This window comes from Salmo salar, chromosome ssa15 (genome assembly GCF_905237065.1).
Source record: "Salmo salar chromosome ssa15, Ssal_v3.1, whole genome shotgun sequence".
NCBI lineage: Eukaryota > Metazoa > Chordata > Actinopteri > Salmoniformes > Salmonidae > Salmo > Salmo salar.
Genome location: NC_059456.1, coordinates 66,825,564 through 66,853,475, shown reverse-complemented (window position 1 = coordinate 66,853,475; position 27,912 = coordinate 66,825,564). Strand labels below are relative to the sequence as shown.

General features: G+C 44.2%; 1 protein-coding gene across 2 annotated transcripts; it reads left to right on the top strand.

Annotated features, from left to right (window-relative positions):
* The first annotated feature begins 384 nt into the window (after nt 1–384).
* On the top strand, nt 385–27,612 carry LOC106571955 (kinesin heavy chain-like). Of its 2 annotated transcripts, none has more exons than XM_014145563.2 (29): nt 385–1,007; nt 8,582–8,669; nt 8,938–9,011; nt 9,298–9,402; nt 13,947–13,995; nt 14,109–14,164; nt 14,298–14,385; nt 15,621–15,745; nt 16,030–16,134; nt 16,621–16,769; nt 17,279–17,427; nt 17,749–17,933; nt 18,555–18,623; nt 20,491–20,697; nt 20,948–21,094; nt 21,290–21,478; nt 21,923–22,040; nt 22,140–22,201; nt 22,296–22,426; nt 22,572–22,673; nt 22,795–22,855; nt 23,051–23,122; nt 23,240–23,344; nt 24,440–24,656; nt 24,816–24,981; nt 25,093–25,175; nt 25,332–25,359; nt 25,520–25,605; nt 25,734–27,612. In XM_014145563.2, the coding sequence occupies exons 1-28, from the start codon at nt 879–881 to the stop codon at nt 25,596–25,598; spliced, it is 3,138 nt and encodes a 1,045-aa protein (XP_014001038.1). In that variant the 5' UTR covers nt 385–878; the 3' UTR covers nt 25,599–25,605; nt 25,734–27,612. The 2 variants fall into 2 exon arrangements, with proteins under 2 accessions (XP_014001038.1, XP_014001039.1); XM_014145564.2 differs by having other exon boundaries at nt 386–1,007; nt 22,296–22,405.
* Nucleotides 27,613–27,912: the final 300 nt, after the last annotated feature.

The window sequence follows — 27,912 nt, the reverse complement described above, 5'->3', positions numbered from 1 at the left end:
TATTTGCAAATTCATGCTTGACACAAGTGGAAAAGGGCCAGGAGCCCAAACTCAGCATTTGATCAATAATTTCAATTGCTTCCCATCGGTGATGTGACGAGCTTACATTCCAGTAAGACTTCATGAGGGAGAAAATAAATGAAGGTGCTTTTAGGGCTACACTTCATTAATGCATGCAAGTGGGGGTAAACACGTTAACGTCAATGAAATTGTACGATTTAGGGAACATTATTCAGTCCTTTAATAAAAACATAGAAACAATTCAACCTTTCATCCATAAGACGTTATAGGCCTATGCAAAGAAGGTGGTGATGCTGATGATGCTGATAGGCTACATCCGGTGTCTGGATGATGTGGATGCTGAGGCGGGTACCATCAGGGAAGCGACAGACCACTCCCTACGCTCTACACAGTGAACCCAGCGCAAAACAGGCGATCCACTGGCTTACCTCAGTCTGCCTCACCTTCAACCGGCCCGACCGAGTGGTGCCATCATCTAAACAACGACAACATCTAAGAAAAACATCCGAGACTACGTCCATCTTTAAAGATTTGGCCAGAGGATGAATTCGACGTTATAATATATTCTTTCAATGATGTAACCCACTGCGATTTTAACTAGAGTTTCTATGCATAGGCAATTTTTGCTGCGACATGCTCGAAGCATCATTTTTGGTCTCTAAATTGTCATTCATCCGTAGTTAACTGTCAAGCTTTACCTCTGGGCTGCAATATTTTTCAGCCTTGGAGACATAAGAATTAAGGACGTATCTTTTAGTATCCAAGCAGATCTGTCATTACTTATTTTACAGTCGACTGGGCCTGCAAATTGTGATTCCCGACTAGTTTATTCCAACCCCGTCAATTGAATTTGCGCAATGGCGGATGCAACCTCCGAATGTAATATTAAGGTGTTGTGTCGCTTTCGCCCTCTGAATCAATCGGAGATTCTGCGTGGGGATCAATTTATTCCTACATTTCTGGGAGATGACAGTGTCAGCGTTGGGGTAAGGTACTTTGTTTCTGATGTGCTCATTAATAAATTATTAACTTTTTGTCTTTTCGATTGGACTGCCAATAGCAATAATTTGTGATTAAAAATGAGGCTACTTGACTGTAATAATTTCTGTAAAGTGCGTAGGCATCAGTTGAGCATTCAGTGCAGTAGGCTCTGATTTCCCCTCCAGTGTATAGGCCTACACGTTTTATTTACTGCGGCTACATATCAGGCCTCATATCCTATAACCTACCAATGTACATTAACCTTGTACTTGCTTAGGTTATTGATAACAGAAATGAACCCCTTTCAATGGAAATGGGCTCAAGATATTTATTTATTATTTATTACAGGCCTCCGCCTATATGGATAGTCTACATAGCCTGCCAATAGCTGATATTCCTCGAATGTTATTTTAGCAACAATGTGCTGTTGCTATTCTCATTGTAATGATTTGGTTCGTATATGTCATGGAAATGGTACTTTAAATGTATAGGCAGGGATTGTATTAGGCCTATGTAATAAATGCCACATACATATTGTACGCCACAGTATCACATAGTTTAATCATCCCCTCCTCAGACAGGCCTACTAGTCCGTCGGGTTCATCAGGGCCAGGACAGAGTGGAATGAGAGAGTGGATTTATTTAGAGTTTAACTGAGGACGTTAAGGGACACACCTTTGGCTGACCTTCTCTTCAGTCATAATTCTTTACAGCGGGCCAAGAATCTGTTCTCTAACTGCATATGGAGGAGAGGATCAATAATCATTCTCCTGTTTAGAACTGACTCACTCTACCTCTGTGCCAGACTGACACTCTGGACAATGATTTTTGTTCGCGATGATGCATCTGCATTGCTAGTGATGTGAATGGGTCAGCTTCAGGCTACCTTTGTTATGTTTTTCTAAAGGGAGTGATATTCAATGTTGGCCTATTGAGCAATGGACATGTGAACGATCATCCTTTAACTATTACAATGCATTCTGAATGATTTCCCCATTTCAAGACCAGCCATGTCAAGCTCTTGGCCACGTGTCATCTGCTTCAGAAAAGTAAAACGTAGTAATAGATACACAATGAGCAACGATAACGTGGCTACATACAAGGGGTGCCTGTACCGAGTCGATGTGCAGGGGTACGAGGTTAATGAAGTAGATACAGTGCCTTCAGAAAGTATCCACACGCCTTGACTTTTTCCACATTTTGGTGTGTTACAGCCTGAATTTAAAATGGATTAAATGTCGATTTTTTTGGTCAATGACCTACACACAATAACCTATAATGTCAAAGTGGAATTAGGTTTTAATTTATTTTTATTTTTACAAATTAATAAAAAATTAACCCCTTTGTTATGGCAAGCCTAAATAAATTCAGGAGTGAAGATTAGCTTAGCAAGTCTCATATTAAGTTGAATTGTCTCACTCTGTGTGCAATAAGAGTGTTTAACCTGATTTTTGAATGACTACCTCATCTCTGTACCCCACATATACAATTATCTGGAAGGTCCCTCAGTCGAGCAGAGAATTTCAAACACAGATTCAACCACAAAGACCAGGGAGGTTTTCCAATACCTCGCAAAGAAGGGCACATGTTGGTAGATGGGTAACAATAAAAAAAACAGACATTGAAAATCCCTTTGAACATGGTGAAGTTATTAATTACACTTTAGATGGTGTCTCAATACACCCAGCCTCTACAAAGATACATGCGTCCTTCCTAACTCAGTCACAGGAAAGGAAGGAAACCGCTCAGGGATTTCACTATGAGGCCAAACAGTTGCAGAGTTTAATGGCTGTCATAGGAGAAAACTGAGGATGGGTCAACAACATTGTAGTTACTCCACAATACTAACCTAAATGACAGAGTGAAAAGAAGGAAGCTTGTACAGAATACAAATATTCCAAAACATGCATCCTGTTTGCAACAAGGCACTAAAGTAATACTGCAAAAAAAAATGGAGCAAGCAATTCACTTTTTGTCCTGATTACAAAGTGTTATGTTTGGGGCAAATCCAATACAACACATTACTAAGTACAACACTCCATATTTTCAAGCATAGTGGTGGCTGCATTATGTTATAGGTATGCTTGTAATTGTTAAGGACTGGGACATTTTTCAGGATAAAAAAGAAACAGGATGCATCTAAGCTCAGGCAAAATCCTAGAGGAAAACCTGGTTCAGTCTGCTTTCCACCAGACACTGGGAGATTAATTCACCTTTCAGCAGGATAATAACCTAAAACACAAGACCAAATCTACACTGGAGTTGTTTACCAAGAAGACAGTGAATCTTTCTGAGTGTCCGGGTTACAGTTTTGACTTAAAACTATTTGAAAATCTAGGCAAGACTTGAACATGGTTGTCTAGCAATGATCAACAACCAATTTGACAGAGCTTGAATAATAAAAAAAAAATAGTAATGGGCAAATATTGTACAATCCAGGTGTGGAAAGCTCCTAGAGACTTACCCAGAAAGACTGCCAAAGGTGCATCTAACAAAGTATTGACTCAGAGATATGTCTGTATTTACTTTTCAATAAATATGCAAACATTTCTAAAAACACGTTTTAACGTTGTAATTATAGGATATTGTGTGTGGATTGATGAGAGAAAAAATCTATTTAATCCATTTCTAATTCAAGTTGTAACACAACAAAATGTGGAATAAGTCAAGGGGTACAAATACTTTCTGAAGGCACGGTATGTAGAGTGCATTCGGAAAGTATTCAGATCCCTTGACCTTTTCCACATTTTGATACATTACATGCTTATTCTAAAATGGATTACATAGTTTTTTTTCTCTCATAGATCTACACACAATTCCTCATAATGACAAAGCAAAAAATGTTTTTTAGAAATGTTTGCACATTAAAAAAAAAAAAAGAAATATTACATTTACATATGTTTTCAGACCCTTTACTCAGTACTTTGTTGAAGCATCTTTGGCAGCGATTACAGCCTCGTCTTCATGGGTATGATGCTACAAGCTTGGGACACCTGTATTTGGGGAGTTTCTCCCATTCTTCTCTCCAGATCCTCTCAAGCTCTGTCAGGTTGGATGGGGAGCGTCGCTGCACAGCTATTTTCAGGTCTCTCCAGAGATGTTTGATCGGGTTCAAGTCCGTGCTCTGGCTGGGCCACTCAAGGACATTCAGAGACTTGTCCCGAAGCAACTCTTGCGTTGTCTTGGCTGTGTGCTTAGGGTCGTTGTCCGGTTTGATGGTGAACCTTCGCCCCAGTCTGAGGTCCTGAACGCTCTGGAACAGGTTTTCATCAAGGATCTCTCTGTACTTTGCTCTGTTCATCTTTCCCTCGATCCCTGCCGCATGATGCTGCCACCACCATGTTTCACCGTAGGGATGGTGCCAGGTTTCCTCCATATGTGACACTTGGTTTTATCAGACCAGAGAATCTTGTTTGTCATGGTCTGGGAGTCATTTAGGTGCCTTTGGGCAAACTCCAAGAGGGCTGTCATGTGCCTTTTACTGAGGAGTGGCTTCCGTCTGGTCACTCTACCATAAAGGCCTGATTGGTGGAGTGCTGCAGAGATGGTTGTCCTTCTGGAAGGTTCTCCCATCTCCACAGAGGAATTCTGGAGCTCTGTCAGAGTGACCATCGGGTTCTTGGTCACCTCCCTGAGTAAGGCCCTTCTCCCTCGATTGCGGCCAGCTCTTGGTGGTTCCAAACTTGTTCCATTTAGGAATGATGGAGTCCACTGGGTTCTTGGGGACCTTCAATGCTGCAGACATTTTTTGCTACTCTTCCCCAGATCTGTTCCTCGACACAATTCTGTCTCGGAGCTCTATGGACAATTTCTTCGACCTCATGGCTTGGTTTTTGCTTTGACATGCACTGTTAACTGTGGGACCTTATATAGACAGGTGTGTGCCTTTCCAAATCATGTCCAATTGTCCAATTGACTCAATGGATCAATGGTAACAGGATGCACCTGAGTTCAATTTCGAATATCATAGCAAATAGTCTGAATACTTATGTAAATAAGGTATTTCTGTATTTTATTTTTGATAAATTTGATAAACTGTTTTTGCGTTGTCATTGTGGAGTATCGTGTGTAGATTTCTGGGGATTTTTTTTATTTTTTAATCCAGTTTAGAATAAGGCTGTAACGTAACAAAATGTCTGAAAAAATAAAGGGGTCTGAATACTTTCTGAAGGCACTGTACATATAACTAGGAATAAAGTGTCAGATAGTAAAGAGTAGCAGCAGTGTATGTGATGAGTTAATATGTAGTTTGTCAAAAAGGGTCAATGCATATAGTCTGGGTAGCTGTTTGGTTAAATATGTAGTTTGTGCAAAAAGGGTCAGTGCAGATTGTCTGGGTAGCTATTTGGTTAACTATATAGCTAACTATTTAGCAATCCTATGGCTTGGTGGTGGAAGATGTTCAGGGTCCTGTTGGTTCTGCTACCGCTTGCCGTGTGGTAGCAGAGAGAACAGTCTTAGTTGGCTGGAGTCTTTGACAACTTTTAGGGCCTTCCTCTGACACCGCCTGGTATAGAGGTCCTGAATGGCAGGGAGCTCGGCCCCAGTGATATACTGGTTGCCAAGCAGTTGCCATATCAAGCAGTGATGCAGCCAGTGAAGATGTTCTCAATGGTGCAGCTGTATAACTTTTTGAGGATCTGAGGGCCCATGCCAAATTTTTTCAGCCTTCTGAGGGGGCAGAGGCGTTGTCGTGCCCTCTTCACGACTGTATTGGTGCGTTTGGCACATGATAGATCCTTAGTGATGTGGACATCGAGGAACTTGAAGCTCTTGCCCTCCTCCACTACTGTCACGTCCTGACCAGTAAAGGGCCTATTTGTTATTGTAGTTTGGTCAGGACGTGGCAGAGGGTATTTATTGTACATGTTTTTAGTTATGTGTTTATATAGAGGGTTAAACACGAACCAAGCAGCGGAGAAGGGAGCAGCAACAGTGCCCAGTAGAATCATGGACATGGGAGGAAATTCTGGACAAGGCTGGACCATGGCACCAGGCTGGGGAATATTGTCGCCCACCTGAGGAGATAGAGGCAGCCAGGGCGGAGCGGCGCTGGTATGAAGCCTTGTACGCGCCGAAGGGGAAGCACGAGAGGCACCTCCAATAATTTTTTTGGGGTGGGCACACGGGTAGTTTGGCGAGGCCAGGATTGAGCCGCAAGCCAACTCCCCGTGCTTATTATGGGAAGCAACTGGAGGGGAGAGCGCCGGAGTATGCGGAAGTGCGCACGATCTCGCCTATGCGCACGCACAGTCCGGTGCGAGCAATCCCAGCCCCTCGCAAGTGCCGTGCTAGAGTAGGCATCCAGCCTGGAAGGAGGATGCCTGCACAACGCATCTGGCCACCAGTGCGCCTCCTAGTCCCAGGCTACCCTACGCCTGCTCGACGCACGGCAACCATCAGGCCTCTGCACAGCCCAGTTCGCCCTGTACCAGCACTCCGCTTGTGCAGGGCTGCTATTTCCATTCAGCCAGGACGGGTTGTGCAAGAGGTGCGCTCCAGACCTCCAGTGCTTACCCCTGTCCCGGTGTATCCAGTTCCTGCTTCTCGTGCTGACCCTGAGGTGTGTAGTCTGGTGTCTCCTGAACCAGCACCACGCACCAGGCTTCCAGTGCGTCAGCCCAGTCCAACTCGTCCTGTTCCTGCTCCCCGCACTAGCCCTGAGGTGCGTGTCCCCAGTCTGGTACCTCCACTACCAGCCCCACGCATTAGGCTTCCAGTGCGTCAGCCCAGTCCCAGTCCAGAGTGTCCGGCAACAGTACCTCGTCCAGAGTGTCCGGCAACAGTACCTCGTCCAGAGTGTCCGGCAACAGTACCTCGTCCAGAGTGTCCAGCAACAGTACCTCGTCCAGAGTGTCCGGCAACAGTACCTCGTCCAGAGTGTCCGGCAACAGTACCTCGTCCAGAGTATCCGGTAACAGTGTCTAGTCCGGAACAGAGTGAAACGGCCTACTGTCCGGAACCGAGTGAGACGGCCTACTGTCCGGAACCGAGTGAGACGGCCTACAGTCCGGCACCGAGTGCGACGGCCTACAGTCCGGCACCGAGTGCGACGGCCTACAGTCCGGCACCGAGTGAGACGGCCTACAGTCCGGAACCGAGTGAGTCTGCCTACAGTCCGGAACCGAGTGAGTCTGCCTTCAGTCCGGAACCGAGTGAGTCTGCCTACAGTCCGGAACCGAGTGAGTCTGCCTACAGTCCGGAACCGAGTGAGTCTGCCTACAGTCCGGAACCGAGTGAGTCTGCCTACAGTCCGGAACCGAGTGAGTCTGCCTACAGTCCGGAACCGAGTGAGTCTGCCTACAGTCCAGAGCTCCTAGAGTCGGTCTACAGTCCAGAGCTCCTAGAGTCGCCCTACAGTCCAGAGCTCCCAGAGCCCAGTCCAGGGTCTTCAGTGACTGGCCTCAGGCAGAGGTATGCAGTGGGGGTGGTTTGGTCCGGTAGGGGATTAAGGCCTGAGCCTAAGCCACCTCCACTGTAGGAGGTTTGGGGAGGGGGGTGTTAGCACAGGTGGTATTTGTTGTACATGTTTTTGGTTATGTGTTTATATAGAGGGTTATTTTGTGTAGAGTATTTCTGGGTTTAGTGGTGTATCTATGTAGAAAGGGTATTTGATTTAAGTGGTTCGGGGTATATTAGATATGTATTTATGTAAGATGGGGTGTTTGATTTAGGTGTTCCGGGTTGTTGGGTATGTTCTTGTATTGTATTTCTAGGGGGCTGGTCTAGTGTTGTATTTCTGTGTTGGCCTGGTGTGGCTCTCAATCAGGAACAGCTGTACATCGTTGTTGCTGATTGAGAGTCATACTTAGGTCGCCTATTTTCACCTGTTAGTTTGTGGGAGATTGTGCTGTGTATAGCTTTGTGCCTTACCGGCCTGTTATTCGTCGTTGTGTTTTCGTATACGTGTTTGTTTTGGGTTTTCCTTCTTCACCAAATAAAAGAAGATGAGTGTACATTTTCCCGCTGCGTCTTGGTCTTTACCCTACGACAACCATGACAACTACAGGCTGTTGATGTGGAAGGGGGCGTGCTCGGCCCTCCGTTTCCTGTTGTCCACGATCTGCTCCTTTGTCTTGCTGACTTTGAGGGAGAGGTTGTTGTCATGACACCACACTGCCAGGTCTCTGACCTCCTCCCTATAGGCTGTCTCATCATCGTCAGTGATCATGCATAGTGACTGTGTAAGCACTGGATGGATTAAACAGTATTACCTACACTCTATATCCTAGGTCACAGGATTATTTTGCTACAGTTTTGGTTTTTGTCCTTATTGTCTCTGAGCATATTTTTTCGTCTGTCCCATTAATTTATTCAGTGATTGACATACATAAATCATCTATCACTATCCATAAACAAGGAACTAAGAACAAACTTGATTGCATTTCCATGGTTTGTTTGTTTGGGATATATAAATGAAATGGCAATGCTAGTTGGAAAGACAATTGGAGACAAGAAAATGTCCCTCATTATTTTCCACTCCAGTATGTGTTTCATGGTTTATCTTGGTCTGTGTATTGTAAATAATAGCCACAGTATTTGGTTTACAAAACTGACCTAATGTCTTTGTGTCTCCCAGGGACGGTCATACGTGTTCGACCGGGTTTTCCCCACCAACACCACTCAGGAGCAGGTCTACAATACCTGTGCTAAACAGATTGTCAAGGGTAAGGAAAAAATACTGCCAACAATGGCAGAATGAACATCCACACACAGTCCGTGGAGGTGTATTAGAGAGACAAAAGAGAAGTCAATATGAAGTTCTGACTCATCAAGTGATTAAATCAGTCGGCGAAGTCACACGTTAGTAGCCTGCTTGCTGCCTTTGTTTCCCATAACTGTGTTCATGTTAAAGGTTATTGGTGTCTTTCTTATTTTCAAACTTGAAGGCCTGAAGACATTTTATCATTTCTGTCATTTCCTCAAATTATCTAGATGTTCTGGGTGGATACAATGGCACTATTTTCGCATATGGACAGACCGCCTCCGGCAAGACTCACACCATGGAGGTACTTGAAATGATATGCATAATACAGTATTTTGAAATACTTCTGAAAAATTGATGATCTCCCATTATGAAATAACTCTATAAATCAGCATAAATGTGGCTCCCGTTTGGTTTCAATCTAAATGTAATACCCCGGATGTTGCTTTGGGGGCATTTGCACCCCATCTAATACATGGTATTGGAAAAATACTGCTAGTGATGATATGAGGATTTTAATATTCATACAATATATAACAGGTATTAACATCTCAAACTCCTGAGACTGACTGTACAGTATGTCTTTATAGGGGAAGCTGCATGACCCCAATCAGATGGGCATCATCCCCAGGATTGCGGAAGACATCTTCAACCATATCTTTGGCATGGACGAGAACCTGGAGTTCCACATCAAGGTTTGGATTCATCTCCATCTCCTCATCCATATATAGGATGGTTCGTTTTTTTTTTAATCCCTTACACTTTTAGAAAAAAGGGTTCCAAAAGGCTTCTTTGGCTGTTCCCATAGGAGCACCCTTTTGGTTGCAGTTAGAACTACAGCTGTTGTGGTGACCATATTACTACCACACCAGTAAGATTCCATGTGACTATGGTCACGGTAATCTTTCATGCACTCTGGACATTGGTACTACCCAAACTCGCTAACAATCATCAGGTCGCTAATGGCCTGGTACTCAGGGTTCTGTTGTTTCCTCTAACCACTCTGACATCAATGCAAATGCATTTGAAAATCTCCTTAAACAATTATCATCAAAGCAGTATGTGCTTTTAAAAATCACTCCACTGTGATTAATCAATTTGAAGAAAGAAGTGCGGCAACATGGTCGTTGTGGACGTTGTTTCAAAGACTAACAACGAAATGGACCGCACTTTGATTCATTCAAAACACCCATACACAATATTAGAGCTTATGCATACGAGCCCAAGCTTGGAAAAAAAAGGATTGTGCTGTTATACAGTACATAGCCTACCAGATATTATGAATGGCAGAAAAACATACACAAAAACTGATTTAAGATTTAAGTCAAAACTGATTTGGTCTAGCCTATACTCCAAAATGTAACAAATTCTGGTAATCGCCTTTGAGTGTGGACTGTATTATTATGCATACTAGATGGACTGGTTACATGATGCCTTACTCCAAACTTTCTATCTAGTCTAGGAGAGAACGTAGGCTATTGGCCTAGGCGACGCTGTTGGTTCATTGATTGTGCAGTGCGGCTTACAGACTCCTACAATTATAGTGAATTTGTATTTGATTTTGAGTTTAGTTTGAGTTTATTTTATTTTTACAGGGACAGTGCACATTAATCAACGTTTCAGTAAAAGTGCCGGTTTTAGCCAGCCGGCTAATTTTCAACCGCAGTCCCTGGGCAGGTTATTAAAAACAATTACAATATAGACAATCATTGAACAGTGAGCACACGCAGAGTAACATAGGACAAGCAAGACATAGCATACAGACAGAGCAACATAGGACAAGCAAGATGTAGCATACAGACAGAGCAACATAGAACAAAAAGCAACAAGACAAAATCCATAAAAACAACAAAGTGTTTCCACACCTCACAAGCTACAGACAACAGACAACATGGAAAGTGGCAATACACAGCTAGGGATTATGTTCACAAGTCTGATTGACCTTTAGCCATGTCTTCATGCATTTTGTGAAAGTGTGATATGTGGTGCAGTTATGTGTGTCTGATGGCAGTGTATTCCAGACATGGGAAGCTCTCACAGAGAAAGCAGATTTACTAAAGGTGCTTTTCCTTAAGGGAACTATACAGTCACCTCTCATGGCAGACCTTGTGGATCTGCTGCCATATGTTTGGGTTTTCTGTTTTACAAAAATACTGAGTGGAGGGGGAGCTAGGCCATTTAGGATCTTGAATACAAGACATGCGTCGGTGTATTGCACAAGATTTTCCCAACTCAGGAGCTCATGCTTTCTGAGGATGTAACAGTGATGATGGCTATTGGGCTTTCTATCGAGCACTTTGAGAGCCTGTTTGTAGACAGACTGAATAGGTTTTAATGTTGTATAGCAAGCTTGGGTCCAACTAGTCAAGCAGTATGTTAAGTGGGGGAGTATTTTGAATAGCGTAGTAATAGGCTACACATTAGGCTACCGTTAGCTATAGAATATCTCATCACCGTGCGTTTCCATCTCCTCCCCTCTCTCCTTCATTACTTTCTCAAGCATGCAGAGAGAGGAGCTGTCAACAGTTTAATGAAATATGTTTAGTTGTGAAAACATTTTACTATCCATTTTCCAGGACAGATTTCACTTAGTTTCCCAAATTAAGCACAGGGTAGCTGCAGGAACAGGGTTGGAGAGCCCATGGCATACAGAGTTTGGGAGGAATATAACCTGTCATGCTGAAGTGAAATAACCGGAGTAGCTTACCCGGCATGAGTCAAAAACGAACCTGCACGAATGTGGGCTCCATTTGCTATTAGAGTGCATACAGATTACGTCTTTTTCCCCGGCCCATTTGATAACGGGCCATTCAAAATCGAAACAAATTTTACATATTAGTAAAGACGAAATTAAATTGAGACTAGACAGATGGGTGAAAATAGTATCACTTGATGAGAGAACAGCTTGCGCAGCCTGAGGCAAGGAACAGAGCGCAAGCTTTCTCAAATCAATGGCCTATAGTCGCATCATGCCCCCCATATATGTTTTGATTTCTAAAACATTCTAAGGTTTGCATCATTCACAACTAAAGTTGCCAAATAATTTGAAACTTATAGGACCTGTTTCAAATGATCATTTTTACGCTCAACACAGCCACTTCATATTCACATTCGCTACGGACTGGGAAAAATAACATTTCTATTTTATTCAGCTAAGCTCAATTATATTCTTCTTACTATAAAATCATATAATGTCAAATAACGACACGGGACTTAGAAGCATATCTTGTCTGCTAAAGGAACAAGCCTACAGCCTATGGCACGGCGTACAGCTGGATAACATACAGTAGGCCAACTCATATTCTGTTCATCTGAAATACATTCTCTTCATATCCTAATGTTTCTTTAGACCTGGAGATGCTAAACCTGTTTATGTTTATTAACGGCCAGTTACCATGACACCAGCAGTCTTTTGCAGTACAATAACTGGCTGACAAAATGTCATGACCGCCACAGCCCTAGGTAGAACCCTTTTGGATTCCATGTAGAACCCTTTCCATAGTGGGTTCTACATGGAACGCCAAAAGGTTCTACCTGGAACCAAAAAGGTTCTAACCGGGAACCAAAAAGGATTCTTCAAAAGGGTTCTCCTATGGGGACAGCCGAAGAACCCTTTTAGGTCCTAGATAGTACCTTTTTTTTTCTAAGAGTGTATGAGTAATCATCCATTTGTATACCGTGTCGTGTCTTTGGGGTACCATTAAACTGAAGACATGTTTATCAATTAACTCCCTGTAATTATTATCACGCGATTAAACTGATTAATCGTTTAACTATAAGTAACTAGGAGATCGGGGCACCAAGGAAAATATTCAGATTACAAAGTTATAATTTTCCTAATATAACTTTCCTATGTTATAACATTATATATTATATTCTATTATAGTATAGGCCGATTATCTTCTGGTTTAAATGGTGTATTTTACCTCGCGTCCAGTCTAATTCCAAACGTCGTAAATTGTTGTATCTGCACGAACCCAGTCTTTACTAAGAGTCATCCATACATCAATTGTCTTAAAATCATTTATTTACTAAACTAAGTAATTCACAGAAAGTATACAAACAGTAATTATTGTCACAAAGAATTGGTAGAGTAATGTGCCCTAGTGGGCTAACAGGCATGGCTGGTGTCTTGTTCAACAATGGGTCATAAAAGTTCAGCTGAGGAGGTACACAGAGTTCATTAATATTAACAATTGATATGCTAATCCTTTGCACATGAACGCTCACTCATTCGGGAACAATTGCAATCAATATATATTTATGCTCAGTGTGTCGTCGGGATCCTTGTTGGAGTGTCGTTCTGTTGGAGAGTTTTGTCCGCGTTCTCTCTGTCTCGCTCTCTCTCTCTCTCGGTTAGAATGGATCTTTCAAAGCGACATTCATTAATGTCGTCATAGAATAGATGTTTCGTCGGTCTTCGCGTACAATGATATAATTTCTAGCTGCAGACTATTAATTAATATCAAAGACTTGTTCTTATTCTGTCGGTATCAATAGTCTAAAAGTTAACCACGTGGCATAGTTCATTTTCAGTAGAGTACTTGGATGGTCAAACCTATTGGCCAACTCGCAATGGAGTGGAGGCCTGGTCTATTAGAAAGTAAATCAGGGTGGGGTTTTATAGTGAACATAGAACAGCTTGTCACATGACGCCTGGTCCTGTCTGTGTCCCTGGGGGCGTGCCGATGACTGAGTTAAGCTTGGTACGGAAATACAATTCTATCACATTAACATCAGTACATAGCATCTCAATGTATTACAAATAGCTTTATCCTTATTAATACATTCTATACAACCATTTGGATGCAAGTCCCATTGCTGAGGCTATTATATAAAAAGTTTTATGGAAATATGGCTATATTGTCTCTTCTGAGTATCACAAAATTGTACCAAGCGGACCAGTTCATAGCTGGATTCTTCACCAATCTTCCATACCTTCTCCAGAACATAAATGCCGTTCGGTTCCCCAATTCTGTGAGTTGGAAGAATTTCCTGTGTCTCTCTATGGGCCATGTGGCCAGAGATTCTTCTCTGGAATTTTACCACCCCTTCACACAGGGACTGGGTGGGGGAAGGTAGGTTGGGGGATGGTGCAAGGGGGAGGGGGTCAACTGTCCTCCCTGTACTCAAAGAGGCCAACGTCATGACAACCGCAATGACTTGGTGCTCTTACATGGAGCCACAGTATGTATGACTTGATTGAGGTTATCTTCTCTTTTCCCTTTCCTATGCTTAGGTTTCATATTTTGAAGTCTATATGGACAAAATTCGGGATCTGCTGGATGGTTTGTGCATAGTTCTTTCTTTATTCTCTTTATTTACCACATCTAATGCCATTACAAAGCCAAATCTTCTTCCAAAAATGGTCTGTCCTAAAGGTTGTTCGTGTATCTTTTAGTGACCAAGACTAACCTGGCTGTTCATGAGGACAAGAACAAGATCCCATATGTGAAGGTGGGTTCTGACGAGGCCCACTCGTCACTAACTACACCTACATCTGTTTCTAACGGTGCCTAACGTTTACCAAGAAAAAAAGAGTATGCATATTCATTATTAACCCTTTATCATCGCCCCCCCCGTGATGTAGGGCTGCACCGAGCGCTTTGTGTCCAGCCCTGATGAGGTCATGGATGTCATTGACGAGGGGAAGAACAACCGCCATGTTGCCGTGACCAGTAAGTCTTCAGAATGTTCTCTCCATTAGTCCGTTCCATTTCATTCCCACCGCTCTCCTTTTCAGCAGTGAATCCAGTGCCCTGTCTTTCAGCTAGCAGGAGAGTTGCACGGTTAGTCAAGTGTCTCATGACAGTTGGGTCATGTGGCTTGTTATATGGCTTATATAACAGGACTTCCTCTCACATGTATGCTGCTTACAAGCAGCATCTCTATTTGAAGGACGTTCACAATTACAATGGTCCAACTGGGTGTCTGCTGGCTGGTGTAATACTCTCACTGTAAAATAGTGATAACACAGTAACGGGCCCGGCCCAGGTCTGGTGCAATAAGATAGGAACACATAAGTAACATGAGCCCTTATTCTGGGGACTGTAGGTCACATCAGGTGTCACGTCCTGGCCAGTATAAGGGTTAATTAGTATTGTAGTTTGGTCAGGACGTGGCAGAGGGTATTAGTTTTATGTGGTTCGGGGTGGTGTGTTTGTTAAAAGGGTGTTTGATTTAGTATTTCCGGGTTTTGGTTTATGTTTAGGTCTTTCTATGTTTAGTCTAGTGTGTCTGGTTCTATGTTGAGTTAATTGGGGTTGGACTTCCAATTGAAGGCAGCTGTTTGGTGTTTCCTTTGATTGGAAGTCCTATATTAGTTGGGTGTGTTTGTCTTGTATTTTGTGGGTGATTGTTCTGTGTTTAGCCTAGTGCCTTACCAGACTGTCAGTTTGTCAATCGTTCGTGTTTTTTTTGTTATTTTTGTACGTTTGTGTTTTGGAAGTTAATAAACAAGATGAGCATACACATACCTGCTGCGTTTTGGTCCTCAATTTCCAACGACAAGCGTGACATCAGGAGAAGGATTCAGGCATGAGTTCTGTCCTGAAAAAGGTTCGGTAGGGTACATACCGATCATTTGAATCTTCTATTTTACATTTACATTTTAGTCATTTAGCAGACGCTCTTATCCAGAGCGACTTACAGTAGAGTGCATACATTTTATTAAAAACATTTTTAAATACTGGTCCCCCGTGGGAATCAAACCCACAACCCTGGCGTTGCAAGCACCATGCTCTACCAACTGAGCTACAGGGGCATTATATCAGTGAAATTCACCTTATGCGTCCGGAAAAAGCATTCATTAAACAATCCACATGTAAACCATCCCTGTAAACACTAGATTAGACGTTGTGCATATTGACATGAAGATGCTCATTCGTCTCCATGTTGTTCTGTCTCCTCGTAGACATGAATGAGCACAGCTCTCGCAGTCACAGCATCTTCCTGATCAACATCAAGCAGGAGCACGTGGAGACGGAGCAGAAGTTGTGTGGGAAACTCTACCTGGTGGACTTGGCTGGTAGTGAGAAGGTAAGACTTCATTTCCTTGTCTGACTGGTTTATCTAGCTGGGCTGAGGGAGTGACACTATGGGTCAGTCTACTCTGCATATGCCATTGTGACAGAGCTGACATTATAAGCACAGTGACACTGGGGTTTTTGACCTTTCCAAAGGTCATTGAGTCACAGTCAGTAATTTAGTCTCTCTCTCTCGCTTTTTTGTTCTCTCTCTCTCTCTCTCTCTCTCTGCACCTGTCTCTCTCTCTGCACCTGTCTCTCTCTCTGCACCTGTCTCTCTCTCTGCACCTGTCTCAGGTCAGCAAAACGGGCGCTGCGGGTGCCGTTCTTGATGAGGCCAAAAACATCAACAAGTCTCTGTCAGCCCTGGGCAACGTAATCTCTGCACTGGCTGAAGGGACGGTGGGTCCAGGACAGTGAAGCCTTACACACCTGTCACCCTAATGTCGATCCAGCCCCTACACACATCCATCAATACCAACTCACTGTACAATCATCTCCATGCCATCCATGCCATAACCCATCTGAAGCCTGGTCAATGCCAACTCACCACACACACACCTATCAATGCCAACCTTCTCCTGGCCTTACTCTGCCATCAACTGAAAAAAGGTGCTATCTGGAACCTAAAAGGGTTCTTCGGCTGTCCCCCATAGGAGAACCCTTTGAAGAACCCTGTTTGGTTCAAGGTAGATCCCTTTTGGTTCCAGACAGAACCCTTTTGGGTTCCATGTAGAACCCTTTCCACAGAGGGTGATCTGGGAGACCTGGAACAAAAAAAGGGTTCTCCTATGGGGACAGCCGAAGAACCCAATTTGGAACCCTTTTTTTTCTTCGAAAGAGTGCACTTACTCACTTCATCCCTTCTTCCTCTGTTTTGTTTGGTAGAAAACCCACGTGCCGTACCGTGACAGCAAGATGACCCGTATCCTGCAGGACTCTCTGGGTGGTAACTGTAGGACCACCATGTTCATCTGCTGCTCTCCGTCCAGCTTCAACGACGCTGAGACCAAGTCCACCCTGATGTTTGGACAACGGTAACAAACACTTTGCCCCCATCTTGTCTTCTCCCTGCATTGACAATGTACCATGTGAGCAGTGCCAGCTGTCAATTCTGCACAGAAAGGGCCAATGTACCAATATGTCCGTAGTCAAATGATTTTGCATGCAATATTTCCTTAACCCGTATTCATATTCACTTGTTCCAATATGAATATGCTGATATTACTGGCATGATGAGTATAAGCTGTTGAATATGCAGATATTACTGGTGCGATGAATAGAAGCTGTTGAATATGCAGATATTACTGGTGCGATGAATAGAAGCTGTTGAATATGCAGATATTACTGGTGCGATGAATAGAAGCTGTTGAATATGCAGATATTACTGGTATGATGAATAGAAGTTGTTGAATATGCAGATATTACTGGTATGATGAGTATAAGCTGTTGAATATGCCGATATTACTGGTGCGATGAATAGAAGCCGTCGAAGCCACCGCTTCAGCACGTCATGAATGTCATTAACGTTCCCCCTGCCCTCCAGTGCTAAGACCATCAGGAACACGGCCTCCGTCAATCTGGAGCTGACGGCTGATCAGTGGAAGAGGAAGTACGAGAAGGAGAAGGAGAAGAACAAAACCATGAAGGAAACGGTTCAGAGGCTGGAGGCTGAGCTCAACCGCTGGAGGAACGGTGAGATGTACTGTAAAACACAGAACTGGAGAGCATTTATCATGGTTGAGGATTCCTAATTTATTACTTTGCTTTATTGTTAATGACAGTTTTCTTTTCCTAAATGTTGATTGAATTTATACTCTTAACATACTTTAAAAAGAACATGCTTGCCATGCATATTCTTGATATGCCTTGAACTCTGCTTGAGGTTGGGAGCAAGGCACACGGACATTTCATTTCCTGGAAAAAGCTAGACCGATGAATAGGAAGTCAATTCTCTTAAGAGCTGACGTAGACCGCTGACACATCACCTCCTCTCCACTCCTCTTGCTCCTCCAGGGGAGAATGTTCCTGAGACGGAGAGGACCACTGCTGACGTGGTGCGTCTGGAGTCGGTGGAGGAGCGGAGCCCCGTGATGATCCTGGACAACGACACTTCCTCCATCGTGGTGCGCATCTCCGAGGAGGAGCGTCAGAAGTACGAGGAGGAGATCCGCAAGCTCTACAAGCAGCTGGACGACAAGGTCAGGGCCTGTTGAAACACACCGTACACCACACCATACACACACACATTGAAGGGTATTACATACACTGAGTGTACAAAACATCATGCTCTTTCCATGACATTGACTGACCAGGTGAATCCAGGTGAAAGCCATGATCCCTTATTGATGTCACTTGTTAAATCTACTTCCATCAGTGTAGATGAAGGGGAGAAGACAGTTTAAAGAAGGATTTTTCAGGCTTGAGACAATTGAGACATGGATTGTGTATGTGCGCCATTCAGAGGGTGAATGGGCAAGACAAGAGATTGAAGTGCCTTTGAACGGGGTACGGTAGTAGGTGCCAGGCGCACCGGTTGTGTCAAGAACTGCAACGCTGCTGAGTTTTTCACGCTCAACAGTTTCCCGTTTGATTCAAGAATGGTCCACCACCCAAAGGACATCCAGCCAACTTGACACAACTCTGCATTGGAATCAACATGGGCCAGCATCCCTGTGGAATGCTTTCGACACCTTGTAGAGTCCATGCTCGGAAAAAAATGGAGGCTGTTCTGAGGGCGAAAGGGGGTACAACTCAATATTAGGAAGGCGTCCATATTTCCACTAGCAGACCAAGTGACCATAGTGTGTGTGTCTCCACAGGATGATGAGATCAACCTGCAGTGCCAGTTGGTTGAGAAACTAAAGGAGCAGATGCTGGATCAGGATGAGGTGAGGACACTCACTCGGTTCCCCTCTCTGTATGAATCTCTGTCCCAGGCATCTCTTGTTCATGCAAAGGTCTTAATAACAAATATGTTTGCTTTTTATTGTGATACAAATCTTGATGATCCTGAATCTATAAGTGCTGGTATAATACTATCGTAGTATATAGTGCTTTTTGTGTTATGGGCACTAGTGGGAGTAGTGGTAGAGGCAGACCCCAGGAAAGAGGTCTCACCTTTGTATATCTGCCATTATAGCACGGGCAGCGCCGTGCTTCTTTCACATGCTTTGCTTGCTGTTTGGGGTTTTAGGCTGGGTTTCTGTACAGCACTTTGAGAATATCAGCTGATGTACGAAGGGCTATATAAAAATAAATTTGATTTGAAATTTGATTTGATTTAGGCAGTCATGGGTAGATGGCATACAGCTTATGTCAAAGTGACGTCAAAAGTTGCACGTTCAGCAAAAATGTGGGGATTTTCGCTAAGTGTAGCCATACCTCGAAAGCCTTGTCGTCACACCTCCTTGAGGTCTCGAGAATTGTTAATTAGCCGAAACGGCTACAATGGTCCGCCGGCTTCCAACGGTTGCATTTCTATTGGATGTTACATTTACCCTCCCCACACATGCCCGTAGAAGGGTTGCTGAGTGTTATGTTAGTCACTGTTTTCCGACCTCCAGTGTGTTGTCCGGTTGCAGTAATGACGATTAACCTCTCAAAAGGTTACATTTGTTTGCTGTTAGAGTCGTAGGGTTCGCCACAAAAATGATGAGGTTTTTCATCTGCGATTTCCTGGCCGTCCTCACGCGCCGTCGCTCCTACGATACTAATCTGCTGAGCACCTTTGGAGCTCCGCCCAAGCAAGGCGTTTGATTGGCTTGAAGTGTTGCGAAGCGTCACTGTTTTACACTGGGTTTTCCACCCCTTTGAGCCAATGATCTCACCAGGCTTCACCAGGCTTTCTGATTAGGGAAGACTGGTTCTCGACGAGGCTAACCCTAACTCTAACCCTTTTCCTAACCTTAACCTAATTCTGCTAGCCTGCTGCATAAGTTCTCCTAACCTGCTACGAAAAACTCACTTCTGACCGTAGCTGTATAATATCTAGTCAAAACCCATTGAGGCTATCTCCATTTTAAAGTAGGACATTTTCTTCTTTTGTGTTTGAAAAATGTGTACAGCTAATATTGGTGATGTACTGCCACCTGCAGTGCTAGAATCCTGAACCAGCTCTTGTGTGTCATTCATTTATTGTGACCCCCCAGATGGCAGTGATAAAGCTTAAAGCCATTTACAGACCATAGCACCCAATTTCAAGATGAAGACAATGCTCTGATCATTGGCTGATCTCTCCCAACCCATAGGAATCCCCACCCTGTTGACTACTTTAAAATGGTGGAAGCCCTCAATGGAACTGTCCATGCTACAACTTGGGTTATATGCAAGTAGAGCCCTTTAATTATCTTTATTGGTAGAGGTGACATCTTATGGGGATGTACAGTAGGCCTATACAGAAGATGTTGTAAAATTATAACCAAGCAAACAAATAACCTGGAATCCTCTATATATCTACCCTAAATATAGTTAATAATCTGATACATTTGGCTGTAGCTATAAGCCATTTCCTACCCTTTCAGTTAGGCAGCAGATCTCTTTCAATTGTGAACCGTTGTCATAGCAACAACAGGGGATGACTCAAATGCCAATTCTAAATCTAGGCCATCTGTGTGTGTCTTGTGTCTGGTTGTACTGTGTAAAATATGAATATTACAAATATTGTGTGTTGTCCGAGTATGTGTACTGTGTTCCTACATATGATCATGTTTGTGAACCTTGTGTTCACGTGATCGTCTCTCTCTCTCTGTCTTCTAGCTGCTGGCGTCATCCCGTGGGGATGGGGACAAGGTGCAGGCGGAGCTGGGCCGCCTGCAGGTGGAGAGCAACTGTGCCAAGACAGAGGTGAAGGAGGTGCTGCAGGCCCTGGAGGAGCTGGCCATCAACTATGACCAGAAGAGCCTGGAGGTGGAGGAGAAAGGCCTGCAGAACCAGCTGCTGGCCGACCAGTTGGCCCAGAAGATGGTGGGTTCAGCAGGGCATATAAATACAAGGCGTAGAACGGACATAAAGTCTACAATGCTTTTCTATGAAGTGTTGTATGAAGTCTATGTGGGCTTTATGGATTCATTGCTGTGCTTGAGATTACCAGCGCTTTGCCAATGTGGCGGCATCATTTTGATTCGATTTTTGCACAAGTAAATCTGTAGCCTATCATTTTTGTTTTTCTGCCCTCGTTCAATCATCTCGTCCCACTCTCCTGTCTGCTGTGCAGGCCAATCTGATGGAGCTGGAGGCGGAGCTATCCCACATGCAGGAAGTGAGTGGTCAGCAGAGGAAGCGCATCGCTGACGTCCTCAACGGCCTGATGAGGGACCTAAGTGAGTTCAGCACCATCGTGGGCAACGGGGAGATCAAGCTGGTGAGTTACTTCCATCTCCTACTGCCCCTCTGGAACCACTGAGATAGAATAGTTAGATAGATGGGCAGAGAGAGAGAGGTTTTATATACAGTATGCGCTTCATCCCCCTTCCCCTCATCCCTCCATCTCTCTCCCTCCCTGTGAGCCTTTCTCTCTCTCTCCCATCCTTCTCTAATCTCTCTCTCTCTGCTGTAGCCGGTGGAGATCAGCGGGGCGATCGAGGAGGAGTTCACGGTGGCCCGTCTCTACATCAGCAAGATCAAGTCGGAGGTCAAGTCCATGGTGAAGCGCTGTCGCCAGCTGGAGAACCTGCAGCTGGAGTGTCATCGCAAGATGGAGGAGACGGGCCGCGAGCTCTCCTCCTGCCAGCTCCTCATCTCACAGGTCAGCCTGGGCACCTCGGTGTACGCAAATGCAGACATCACAACCAGCTAGAATGACTATACTATACACAGCATATGTATATAAATACATATGGTATGTTGATACCATGTATACCAGAGGAGGCTGGTGGGAGGAGCTGTAGGAGGACGGGCTCATTGTAATGGCTGAAATGGAATCAATGGAACGGTATCAAACACGTCAAACATATGGAACCCACACATTTGCCTCCGTTCCATTTATTCCATCCCAGCCATTACAATGAGCCCGTCCTCCTACAGCTCCTCCCACCAGCCTCCTCTGATCTATACACAGACGCACTTTACCACCGCACACAATGAACACATTCGTCCGTCATGTCGTTGACAAAATGTGTCGACATTTTAGAAGCCGTGTAGACGGGAATGTGTTTGTGCGCTCAGTGGACTGTGTGTGGGCTGTTCGCAGCATGAAACGAAGATCCGCTCTCTGACGGAGTACATGCAGAGTGTTGAGCAGAAGAAGAGGATGCTGGAGGAGAGCCACGACTCCCTCAGCGAGGAGCTGGCCAAGCTGCAGGACCCGGGTAACGCACCTCCACACACCATCCACCCTCACATCAGCCAGGCTACAGGCCCCGGGTGGGAAACCAGATCTTACAGATCTCTCTCTCTGTGTGTTACAGATAACTCTCTGCTCGAGGAGAAGGATGGAGAGAAGGGTGAGACCGAGGAGGGTAACGTCAAGGTAAACATCGATTCCAATCATGCTAATTATGTCACCTGTTAATGAGCAAAATGGAATGAATCTGACCATGTTCTTTTTCCTTATGGTGGTTCAGAAGGTTCCTCGGCAGCAGGGGGAGTCTCACCGTGGCCTCCAACAAAGGCAGATGGCCCGTCTGCGGGATGAGATCAACGAGAAGCAGAGGATCATCGATGACCTCACTGAGTCAGTGTCATCAAGACTACTGTAACCCTCTCAGTTTAAGTGCCGTTGATGAGATAAAAAAATTCAATATTCACTTCACTTTAAAAAGCATTACATTTTTTGTCTCTCTCTCTCTCTCTCTCTCGCTCTCTCTTATTAAACATGATCCTCTCTCTCTCTCCCTCAGTCATAATCAGAAGCTGCAGATTGAGTTGGCTCAGGTGCTTGCCGACTTTGACCGTCTGAAGAGCGTGGACAGCAGCAAGAGCGAGCGGCTGGAGGAACTGTCGTAAGTCTGAACACAGACAACCACACACACACACACACTGACACAACGTGAAGTCACAAAGTTAAGAAATGTATTCTGATTTGGATGTTGCTGATGACGATGGGTTTTCTCTTCCTGTCAGATTCCTGCATGAACGCCATGAGCAGACCAAGCAGGACCTCAAAGGGCTGGAGGACACCGTCGTGAGTGGCCCTCTCTCTGTCTCGCTCTCAGAACCCTCCTCTCTTCCTCTTTCTCTCCCTCCATCGCCCCTTATACGTCTCTTTTCTCGCCCCATCTGCCTCGTTCTTCTCTCTGTGCTCTCTACCTCTCTTTTCTCCACTTTCTCCCTCTTTTTTTCCTTCCGTTGACTACTCTTCTCCATCTCTGTTTTTCAGGCCCGGGAGCTCCAGACCCTCCACAACCTGCGAAAGCTGTTCGTTCAAGACCTCACGTCGCGGGTTAAAAAAGTGAGCGAGAGATGGCGAAAGACAGAAGATGCCCCCTATTAATCACTACGCAGGCCACTAAACCCCCATCTCTCGTCTATTTATTTCTCTCTGTTCCAATTATTTTCTTTCTTCCAGAGTTCCGAAATGGAGCCTGATGACAGTGGGGGGTCTTGCACCCAGAAACAGAAGATTTCCTTTCTTGAGAATAACCTGGACCAGCTTACAAAGGTTCACAAACAGGTGAGAGCCTCACAGGATAGTTGTGTCGTTTTGACTTGTTTTGACGAAGTGAAACCTTACCGGTCGCACCAGGAACGTCTCTCCTGCTCCAAGTGTGAACACTCGCCGTGATCCTACGTCGCAGCCTAGCATCGCCCCTTTCCCTTCTCACCTTTCCCCCTCGCACACTCAGCTCTCTGCCCTGGGCTCCTCTTGTCTCTGTCTCGCTTCTGTTCCTTTTTCACCGCTTGTTCTTGTGCCTTTTAGTGTGTGTGAGCATGGATGTGTATGTGTATTGTGTTTCTGTTGTTGTTGTTGTGTGTTAAAGAGCACACCCTGCAGATGATGGAGTGCCACCGACAGGTACAGGACCTCACTTCTCCTTTGCTTCCATCTCCCAGCAGGCTTGGCATCCCCTTTTCTTCTGTATATTTTTTGTACCTAAAATGTCCCTCTGCTTTTGGCACTATGCATAAGGCTTCTAAAGGGACACACACGGCTCGATGCTTCCTTAACACTCTTTCTTGGCATGCAGTTTTGTTGTTGTTGTAAATCAGAGATGTTTGAAACAGAGAGAGATGTTTGAAAGAGAAAAAGAGCGAGCCGTATGTGTGTGTTTGTGTGATGCCATACTCACAGAGACGTTACCGCGTGTTATCTGACAGGTTCTGAGCGGTTTTAGTCTGGCATGAACCAAAAGAGGGAAGGCTACACCGTATATTTATCTTTGAATGTTTACATGATTTCATGCTATGGGTTATGAGAGAAGAAACATTTCCATTCAAAATACGTCCGTGATACAAGATATTCAGGGGACACAATAACATTGAAAGAAAACGGGCGTGTGTGGCTAAATGTCGCTTTTGATGAGTCATAAAACGCATCGTTTTATGTCAAGGTCAGTGTGCAGTCTCCTCTCCTTCCCTGTTGTTCATACAATCTCCCCTCATCTCTCTCAAAATGGCGTCACCCAGTCTCACCCCGCCCTCTCTTACCTTATCCACCCCTGATCAATCAGTATTCCCTGCTATAAATCTCTCTTCCCTTGTGTCACTCTTGTATTTCTTCTCTCTCTCCTCCCTTCCTCTCTCTCTCTCTCTTTGTATTTCTCTGTAGCTGGTTCGTGACAATGCAGATCTGCGTTGTGAGCTTCCAAAGCTGGAAAAACGTCTTCGGTCTACTGCTGAGAGAGTTAAGGCCCTGGAGACGGCACTGAGGGACGCCAAGGAGGGCGCCATGATCGACAGGCGTCGTTACCAGCAAGAGGTGGACCGCATCAAAGAAGCCATGAGGACCAAGAACGCTCTGAGGCGCCCCCATGCTGCACAGATCGGTAGCGCACCCACTCCCAATATAGTTCTACTGACTGTGATTATGCGCTATTTATTGGATGGAGAGCTACATAGGCAGTCATTGATAAACGGAATAATAAATGAGTAATGATCGGAATAGTTATTGATTGATTGACCTCAGCATTAATGTCATCCTGCAGCCAAACCAGTGCGACCGAAGCAGCTGCCGGTGTGCTCTCCCACCAACCCATTCTACATGCGTGTCAGTGAGCCAGCCAACACCTACAGTAATGCCCTGTTCCAGAGCTCCATCACAGAACAGACCACAGCATCTGTCTCTCAGATCAGCTCTGTCCCGACCAACACGTGAGTCCCATCTCACGCTCCTATTAAGTTCATTTGGCTTGGAATAGTTGACTTGTATCGGTGTGTTGTTAGACTTTGGAGTGACTGTGTCCTATTGTCTGTGTTGAGCAGAGTGTCCACAGCGCTGGGCTACAGAGCAGTCAATCCCGCAGACATGCTGGAGTCCTACCCGCTCAACATAGACAGGGATAACGGTGAGTCCCAGAGCCATTCAGTTCAACCAATCACCCACATCACCAGTTGTATTTTTTTTACTGTACATTATATGTTACACTAGCTAAGAGCTAGTGTAATTTTTTTTACATTTATCCACACCAATGTTCACTCTTCCCTGTTATATTCATGAACAGGAAACACCGTAGACGTCAATGACAACAGGTAAGCATATCGGCACCTCAGCTGTATATTGTACGAGCATTACAATGAGACTAATTGCTACTACTACTTCTAGCTTTTGTTACTCTATTAGTACTACTACCAGGGCTGTTTCTCCCACACTACAGTACTGAAGTGTGTGTGTGTGTGTGTGTGTGTGTAGGAGTGATGTGCACTGTGGCAGTAAGGTGGACGACCCAGGCAGACTCTACATCATTCAGCAGGAGACCGCCGCAAGTTAATGACATGGTAAACAACACACACGCACGCGTTATCTCGCAACAAATGATGTCATCAGTACACATGCCCGAAGGATGAATTACTATTCCCTGTTTGAAACATGTCTGCTAACGATCAATTTCCTTTTCTTTCCACAGATGGCCGAACACTGTGTTCAGTACCTCTCCCATATATATGCATGCAGCCGTCTAGCGTCCCTCCCCCTGCACCCGTACGTGGCCGACACCCCCCTGTAGCCCGAGTCTTACTGTATAGCTCAGCCCCATGCTCCCAATGGTGACCACCCACTCATACGCTCCTGTGATTAGAACACATAGTAGTGTATACTCCTGTATGGGTATTGACCAGCACTGTGTCTGTGTATGTACTGTCCCCACTTTACTCGACAGTGGCATCATAATGCTGACCTAGAGCGTCGTCATAACCATGCCCCGGGGCATCTCTCCTATAAGACGTTTTCTCAGCTTACGAACAAAAGGATCTCACTCTGCATGTTGCCCAGCTAGCCAATTAGCCAACCTAAATCTGCATGTTGCCCAGCTAGCCAATTAGCCAACCTAAATCTGCATGTTTCATGACAGCGTTGCTCCATTTTTCTATGAACTGGGAATAAAGCGCTACAGATGTCATGCACAGTTTATGATGCTTTTGTACTAGCTGTATGATGTCATTGTCCAGTCAGTACTGAGGCATGTGTAACTCAGCCGTGCTCTATGGCCTTTAGAGTCTAACCCAGCCTTAATGATAAATAACAACAGCTGATTTCACATGATCATAACATGCAGTCGTGTGTGTACACATCGATGTGTCTGTGTATTTCCTACCTCTCGTTCTACTGATACAACTTGGCGTCACTTCCAGAACTGATTCCAATATGTTGTTATATTCGTAGATTGTAGGCAGTGAAGCGAGCTGTTATGTTGTCCAGTGAACTCGTTTGTTTATACAAAGATTCCTCCCCATGAAGTAAAGCATGAGGTTATTGATCAGATATTTTAAAATAGTGGCCCTTCTACCTGCTCCTCAAAAATGCATTTTGACAAACGTTTCTCTCTGTATTCTGTTATAGGCAACACAATCATGCCAAACGTTTCTCAACCTCTATAAAGAAAAAAAAAAGTTATTCAGTGTACCACAAAACACCATCTGAATGTGTTTTCAAACTTCTCCCAACTGAGCTGCCACCAGAAATGGGTTTGAAAGCATTTCATTTTATAGTCATCGTGGCATGTTAGTAATATCAGCTTTACATTACTCTCCAGTGTTTAGCTGTGTTTTCTCAGTCAGAATCCCGATCAGCCAATCGGGACAGAGAAAACCAGCGGTTGCTGGAGCGGTGTTGGTCTTTTGATAAGTATTGCACTGCAGAGTCGGCAGACTGACTGTAGTCTGACTGTACAGTGTTGACTTCAGGTCTATCTAACAGACCCTTCGACCCACATCTTGGCCTACTAATATCAACAATATGACTGGAACCTACAGCATCTCAGGATCTCTGATTGATAACAGTGTGTAGTGGGGCCACCTATGTCTTATCTTTTGAACAACAAAATTGCTAAGTGATTGAAGACTCATAACCTCCTCCACTTGGATACATGAAAGACTGAATGATTTCGAACCAGGCTTGCCCCTGATGATTGTTTTGATTCCCGTTTGAGGTCGTTTTTGGATGTAACATGTTTGAGAAATTGTACTACAGTCTATAGTACAATAGTGTGTCACTGTCTTGACTTTAGCATATCTAACATATGTGATAATATTGTTCAACTTGTAAGTAGAACTGCATATCAGTATGATTTAATGAAAGGAAATTAGCCACTTAATATGACTTTGTTAGGGAACCATAATGTGTACTGTATGTATTCATTTCTGTAGGCCTATATGCTCGTTATGTGATTCATCGTGCGACATGCATATTTCTGTATATACTCATTAAAATGTGAATCATTGTGTTGTAGTTTGGCAGAAATAAACCCTTACCGAAATAAGTTATTAAAGACAATCATGTCCAAAGAATCATTGTGTTGTGAAATGTATTGTGTGAGTGAGGACTGTCCGAATAGTTACTGGTTACACAATATGTGCTGGGCATATAGTATGAGTGTACAGTGCATTAGGAAAGTATTCCATATTTTGTTACGTTACAGCCTTATTCTGAAATGATTAAATACATTTTTTCCCTCATCAATCTACACACTTTTTTGAAACTTTTTTTTGTGCAAATGTATTAAACATAAAAAACATAAATATTTTATTTACATAAGTATTCAGACCCTTTGCAATGAGACTTGAAATGGAACTCAGGTGCATCCTGTT

Coding starts and splice junctions, on each gene's coding strand:
- LOC106571955 (XM_014145563.2), top strand. CDS start 879: ATGGCGGATGCAACCTCCGAATGTAATATTAAGGTGTTGTGTCGCTTT. Junction 15,746..16,029: donor ACTTGGCTGGTAGTGAGAAG/GTAAGACTTCAT, acceptor CACCTGTCTCAG/GTCAGCAAAACGGGCGCTGC. Junction 25,176..25,331: donor CAACATAGACAGGGATAACG/GTGAGTCCCAGA, acceptor ATTCATGAACAG/GAAACACCGTAGACGTCAAT.